This window comes from Choloepus didactylus (genome assembly GCF_015220235.1).
Source record: "Choloepus didactylus isolate mChoDid1 chromosome 11 unlocalized genomic scaffold, mChoDid1.pri SUPER_11_unloc2, whole genome shotgun sequence".
Classification (NCBI taxonomy): domain Eukaryota; kingdom Metazoa; phylum Chordata; class Mammalia; order Pilosa; family Megalonychidae; genus Choloepus; species Choloepus didactylus.
This window is the reverse complement of record NW_023637579.1, coordinates 2,032,339-2,039,521: the sequence shown is the minus strand read 5'-3', so window position 1 is coordinate 2,039,521 and position 7,183 is coordinate 2,032,339. Positions and strand designations below refer to the sequence as shown.

General features: G+C 38.4%; 1 protein-coding gene across 5 annotated transcripts in view; it reads right to left on the bottom strand.

The window, feature by feature from the left end:
- Positions 1 to 416: 416 nt before the first annotated feature.
- LOC119524579 (zinc finger protein OZF-like) overlaps positions 417 to 7,183 on the bottom strand; it is a 52,671-nt gene continuing 45,904 nt past the window's right edge. For 3 of the 5 annotated variants that reach the window (XM_037823275.1, XM_037823276.1, XM_037823277.1), the window contains exon 5: positions 417 to 3,309. In XM_037823275.1, the coding sequence (XP_037679203.1) occupies positions 1,789 to 3,309 (1,521 nt within the window). In that variant the 3' untranslated portion in view covers positions 417 to 1,788. Of the gene's footprint in view, positions 3,310 to 4,260; positions 4,348 to 7,183 lie in introns of those variants that run through there. The other 2 variants (XM_037823279.1, XM_037823278.1) reach the window with 2 other exon arrangements.

Genomic DNA, 7,183 nt, shown 5'->3' with positions numbered 1-7,183 from the left:
GATAATAAGATTATGTGTCTTGGAGTAGGTCTATGTGGACCTACTGTGTTTGGGTTATGCTGCACTTCTTGCATCTGTTATTTTATGTCTTTCTTAACAAATGGGAAGTTTTCAGTGATTATTTCCTCCAGTATCATTTCTGCCCCTTTTCCTTTCTCTTCCCCTTCTAGGACACATGAGATGTATTTTCATGCACTTCATGTTGTCACTCAGTTCCCTGAGTCACTGCTCATACTTTTCCATTCTTTTTCCTATCTGTTCTTAGGTGTGTAGGATTTCAGATGTCCTGTCCTCCAGTTCATGAATCCTTACTTCTGCCTCTTCAAATCTGTTGTTGTATGTCTCCATTATGTTTTTAATGTCTTCTCTTGTGGCTTTCATTCCCATAAGTTCTGCCATTTGTTCCTCAAGCTTCCAAATTCTTCTTTGTGGTCACCCAGTATCATCTTTATATCCTTAATCTTTTTTCCCACATTTTGCTTCAGCTCACTGATTTGATTTAATTTGCTTGAAGATCTTTAATTAGTTGTTTCAACTCCTCTATCTCATTTGAAGTTTGTTCTTTGGACTGACTGAGCCTATCTTTGTCTTTCCTAGTGTGACTCATCATTTTTTACTGGCTAGGTATCTGGTTTCCTTGATTACCCCAATCAGATTTTCCCAGACCAGATGGGCCCATGTCTCAGGAATAGTGTGTAATCAATATCGTTTCCCTGAGAATGAATCCCAGATTTTCAGACTTTCTGGTGAGGCCTCTAGACTTTATGATTTTCCTATTCTGCCCAGCAGGTGGTGCTTGTCAGCCACAGCTCCTCACTGGTGTAAACAGGTGCACTGTTAAGTCTCAGCAGACCCTTTCCTGGCCAGGGGCTGAGGTTGTCAGAAGCCAAGCTTAAGCTGTTTCCATTTGTTCTAGTTTGCTAATATTGCTGGAATACAAAACACCAGAAATGGATTGGCTTTTATAAAAGGGGGTTTATTTGGTTACAAAGTTACAGCCTTAAGGCCATAAAGTGTTTGACAGAAAAGCATTTTCTTGCTCTATAAAAATCTATTTTGTGGTTTTACTGTAACAGTTAATAATTGTTAGCCTAAAGTAAATCATAAGCTTAGATGATGGCGATCTAAAACTCTGATATCTTATAACTCTTGGTTTTTAGGTAAGTCAGATATGTAAGATTAGCCACAGTAATTCAGGTTACGGTTATTCTCTTTGAAACTTTTCAAAAATTACTACTTGAACTAATCTACATTGGATATAAAAGGCTATATCTTGAAATCAGTGAACATGCAAATTACCATATGGTGATGCACCATGCATAAGTTTTCCTTCTCCAAAATATACCAAAGGTTTTATGTTTTATTTTTAAAGAAATGATCTATGTAATACAGGGTGTTTAACAGTTTTCTTATTGAAGCTCAATTTTAGCATGTCAAACTGCCCTTTTCATGAAGCAAGGGAAGATAAATATTGCATAGATAATTAAAGAATTTACTTGGATTTATTTTCATACACATTTCAGCCATGCATGCATGTGTAACAGCTGTTAGAGGGAGAGGAATTTAACTGAAATTGCTACGCAAAGCTAGAAAATCTATTAACTTGACAACCTTACCAGATGTGTATGTTCTTAGCTACTTCCTCTTAATTTCAGATCAATAACCTATATTAATTTCTGTAAATATGGCATTCATAGGGTTGCCCTTCAGTGTGGTTCTCCCGTGTTGTTTAAGATAAGAATATTGAATTAAGGCTTTATCACATGCATTGGCATTCACTGGGATTCACTAGTGTGTTCTCATGTTGTCTGAAGGCAGAAAATCAGTGAAGCCTTTCTGACACGTATTGCATTCATAGGGTTTCTCTCTAGTGTGAGTTCTCTTGTGTCGTTTGAGGGTAGAACAATCATTGAAGGCTTTCCCACATATATGACATTCATAGGGTTTCTCTCCAGTGTGAGTTCTCTCATGTTGTTGAAGACTAGAAAGTTGAGTGAAGGCTTTCCCACACAGATGACATTCATAGGGTTTCTCTCCAGTGTGAGTTCTCTCATGTTGTTGAAGACTAGAAGGTCGAGTGAAGGCCTTCCCACACAGATGACATTCATAGGGTTTCTCTCCAGTGTGAGTTCTCTCATGTTTTTGAAGACTAGAAAGTTGAGTGAAGGCTTTCCCACACAGATGACATTCATAGGGTTTCTCTCCAGTGTGAGTTCTCTCATGTTGTTGAAGACTAGAAGGTCGAGTGAAGGCTTTCCCACACAGATTACATTCATAGGGTCTCTCTCCAGTGTGAGTTCTCTCGTGCTGTCTCAGGGCATAGATATCAATGAAGGATTTCTCACATGTGTGACATTCAAAGGGTTTCTCTCCAGTGTGAGTTGTCACATGTCGTTTGAGGTTATAACAACTATTGAAGGCTTTCCCACATGTATGACATTCATACAGTTTCTCTACACTGTGAGTTCTCTCATGTCGTCTGAGGACATACACATCAATGAAGGCTTTCCCACAGGTAAGGCATTCATAGGGTTTTTCTCCAGTGTGAGTTCTCTCGTGTCGTTTGAGGCGAGAAAGAGCTCTGAAGGCTTTCTCACATACATGGCATTTATATGGTATCTCTCCAGTGTGAGTTTTCTCATGTTGTTTGAGGACAGAACAACCATTGAAGGCTTTCCCACATATATGGCATTTATATGGTTTTTCTTCAGTGTGTGTTTTCTCATGTCGTCTAAGATGATGACATCGGCTGAAGGTTTTCCCACATAGATGGCATTCATAGGGTTTTTCTCCAGTGTGTGTTCTCTCATGTATTCTAAGTGCAGAGTAATAAGTGAAGGCTTTCCCACATGTAATGCATTCACAGGGTTTGCCTCCAGAGTGAGTTCTCTCAATGTGTTGAAGATCAGAAGACTGACTGAAGGCTTTTCCAAATAGGTTACATTCATGTTTCCATCCAGTGTTCATTCTCTTGTGTTTTCTAAAGTCCATAAATCCAATGAAAGCTTTTCCACAAAGAAAGCATCTGTATGGTTTATCTCCAGTTTGAGCTCTATCATATTCTTTGTGGCCAGCATTTTTAATAAAGGCTTTAGCATTTCGATGGCATTCATAGGATTTACTTCTAGTGTGAAACTGCTCATGTTTGTTAAAAGATGACTGTTCACTGAGGACTTTTCCAAATGGTTTCCTTAAATATGATCTCTTTCTCATGGGAATTAATGAATGTTGAGTCACTGTGGACCTGAGGGTGGAATCCTCTTGCAAATAATTACATTTAAAGGAATTCTTCTGAGTGTAAGATATCTGCTGTGGGGAATCAGATAAGAGAGGGTCAAGCGTTTGTTGATATATATACATGGGTTCATTTCTCTACATATAAATTGAGTAATCCTTCAGCAAAAATCTACAATTAAAATCTTTCCCATTTCAGTTTCATATACACATTACCCATCTTCTGCATGGACAAGTTCTCTAATATACCACCCCAATTGCAGAGCTATCCAATTTTGAATATCATGATGTTTCAAAGCTTATATATGTCAACCATGTTTATGCAATCACCTTTTATAACAATTCGGAGTTTGTGCTCAATTTAATATTTCCCTAAACTCAAAGCATCACAGATTTTTGCTGGACTTGTTTTTTTGTTGTTGTTGTTGTGTTGTGTTTTAAGAACAATGACACAGATAACCCTTTTTAAAATTTTACTGAGATTGCATCATAATGAGATTACTATCATCCAAAAATGCAAAGAGCACAATTGCCCATGGTACCATCATATAGCTGTGTATCCAACACCAAAATGTTTTTTTTTTCAATTTTTAGAACATTTTCATTATTGCAGAAAAGAAACACAAAAAAGAAAACTTGAATCTGTCCATACACCTAACCACCCCACCTCCATTATTGACTCACAGTATCAGTATAGTACATTTGTCACTGTTGAAAGAAGATTAAAATACTACTAATGTAGCACATAGTTTGCAATAGGTACATTTTCCCCATTACACCCCTCTAGTGTTAACTTGTAGTTATACTGTCAGACATTTGTTCTTGTTCGTTAAAGATTAAATTTCTAAATTTGTACAGTTAATTATGGTCAAAGTCCACCACAAGATTCATTGTTTTATACATTCCCATATTTTAACTTCCAACTTTCCTTCTGGTGATATACATGACTCTAAGCTTCTGCTTTCTACCACATTCACACACCATTCAGCACTGTTATTTATTATCTGAATAAAGTGCTACAATTACCTCTTTCCACTTCCAAACACTTAAGTTTAACAGAGTGAAACTTTTTGCTGATAATAAGCAACTGCTTTCCATTCTTTAGCCTTGCTCTTCATCTTGGTAACTTATATTTCAGTCTATGAGTTTACATACAATAATTAGTTCATATCAGTGAGACCATGCAATATTTGTCCTTATGTGTGAGATTTATTTCACTCAAGATAGTGCCCTCAAGGTTTCTTCATCAACCCTTTTAAGATGGTTCCTTTCACCCACCATACATTCTGTCCTAAGTAAACAATTGATGGGTCCCTGTATAATCACGTATTTAAGCCTTCACCATCGCCACTGTCTATATAAGGACAGCTCCATTTCTTTGACAAAGAAGGAGGAAGTCAAAGAAGGTAGAGACCAAAAAAAGAAACTGACAGCTAAAAGGCAATGAATGGAAGACAGAATTAAACTAAAGCAGAATAAGAGTCACAAAACATCACCAAAGCCAAGAGTCCCAAAATCTTCTTTTAAGTCCCTCTCTTATTGGCATTTAGCTTTGGTGTGTTGCCTTTGTTACATTAAGGGAAGAATATAGTATTTCTGTTAACTATAGTTTCCAGTATGTATTGATTGTACTTTTTCCCCAATACCACAAATTTTTAACAGCTTGCAAGGTTGACATTTGTTTTCCCTCATGTAAAAACATACTTGTAAATTTTATCACAATTATTGAGCACTCTAGGTTTCAATGCGTTAAGCAGTCCCAGTCTTTATCTTTCCTTTTTCCTTCTGATGTTCCACATGATCCTAACCTTCCTCTTTCAACCACACTCACAGTAGCCTTTGTTCAGTGTATTTATGTTGCAGTGCCATCACCCAAAACTGTGTTCCAAACCTCTCACTCCTGTCTTTTCCTATCTGTCTGTAGTGCTTCCTTTAGTATTTCCTGTAGAGCAGGTATCTTGTTTATAAACTCTCCCTCATATTTGAAAGATGGTTTTCCCAGATGTAGGGTTCTTGTTTGGCATTTTTCTCTTTCAGTATCTAAAATATATCACACAACTTCCTTCTGGCCTCCATGGCTTCTATGGACAAATCCATACAAGGTCTTGTCAAGCTTCCTTTGTATGTGATGGATCACTTTTCTCTTGCTGCTTTCAGGATTCTGTTTGATGTTTGATAATCTGGTTGTCTTGGTGTGGGTCCATTCAGATCTGTTCAGGGTACACTGTCCTTGGATCTGTAATTTTATGTCTTTCATAAGAGATGGGAAATTTTCATCAAATATTTCTTCTGTCATTGCTTCTGCACCTTCTCCCTTCTCTTCTGGGACACCCCTGATGTACATTCATGCGCTTCATGACATCTTTCAATTCCCTGAGATGTTGCTCATATTTTTCCATTCTTTCCCCATCTGTTCTTTTGTAAGAGTTCAGGTGTCTTGTTTTTGATTTAATGAGTGTTTTCTTCTGCCTCTTGAGATGTGCTATTGTATGTCTCCACTGTGTTTTTCATCTCTTGTGTTGTGCCTTTCATTTCCATAGATTCTCCCAGTTATTTTTAAAAACTTTTGATTTCTACCTTATATTTACCGTGTTTTATTAATTTCCTTCAGCTCTTTTGTCATATCTTCCCTGAACTCAATGATTTGGATTTTTAATTAATTTAGCATATTTCTTTGAAAATCTTTGATTATTTCATTAAAGTGAAAGAATATCTCAACTGTACTAAAACTGAATCTTAATTGAGATGTAAGTTTCGTCCATTGAATTGGCCATATCTTTGCCTCCGAATGGTATTATATTCAGTTTCAAGTTTCCCAGAGGGTATATCTTAGAAGGATAACTGACTTTCCTGTCAGGTTTCTAGCCACTGTGCTTTTTATAACCTGCACAGCAGGTGGCACCTGTTAGCTTGTCACTCCCAACTGGTATAAGGAAGTGTGGCACCTTTATCTTTGTTCTGTTTGCCCCCAGGTCCTGAGGTCTGAGGTCTGAGATCTGAAGGGAAGGCTGGCGTTACAGGTGGGCCCCAACTACTTTCTCTTAGGGAAGATATGCCCCCTAGGGAGGTATCTTCTGCACCTGAATTGCTTCTTTGTCTTTCTGACTCTGTTACGTCCACCCCAGTCTGGGTCATAGCACTGGGAACTAAAAATGGCTGAGGCTCTCTCCACTGAGTCACTCAGGTTGAGAGAAAAAGGGAAAGACCCCTCTTCTAGTTTGCTAATGCTGCTGGAATGCAAAACACCAGCCATGGATTGGCTTTTGTGAAAGGGGGTTTATTTGGTTGCACAGTTACAGTCTTAAGGACATAAAGTGTCCAAGGTAATACATCAGCAATCGGATACCTTCACTGTAAGATGGCCAGTGGTGTCCAGAAAACCTCTGCTAGCTGGGAAGGCACGTGGCTGGCATGTGCTCCAAAGTTCCGGTTTCAAAATGGCTTTCTCCCAGAATGTTCTTATCTAGGCTGCAGTTCCTCAAAAAAGGTCACTCTTAGCTGCTCTTGGGGTGTTTTTCCTCTCAGCTTCTCTGAAGAGTCTGCTTTCATTGGCCATCTTGAAACTGTCTCTCATCTGCAGCTACTCTCTCAGCTCCTGTGCATTCTTCAAAGTGTCCCTCTTGGCTGTAGCTCCTCTTCAAAATGTCACTCAGCTGCACTGAGTCCCTTCTGTTTGTCAGCTTATTTATGTGGCTCCAGTGATTTAATTTAGACCCACCCTGAATGGGTATGGTAAAATCTCCATGGAAACTATCCAATCAGAGTCATCAACCACAGTTGGGAGGGGTGCATTTACATGTGAACAACCTAATCCAAACATTCCAACTTAATCCCCACCAATATGTGTGCCCTATAAGATTACATCAAAGAATATGGCTTTTTCTGGGGGACATAATACATTCAAACCAGCATACCTCCTTTCATAAGCCATCCATGGCCCCCCAGTTTT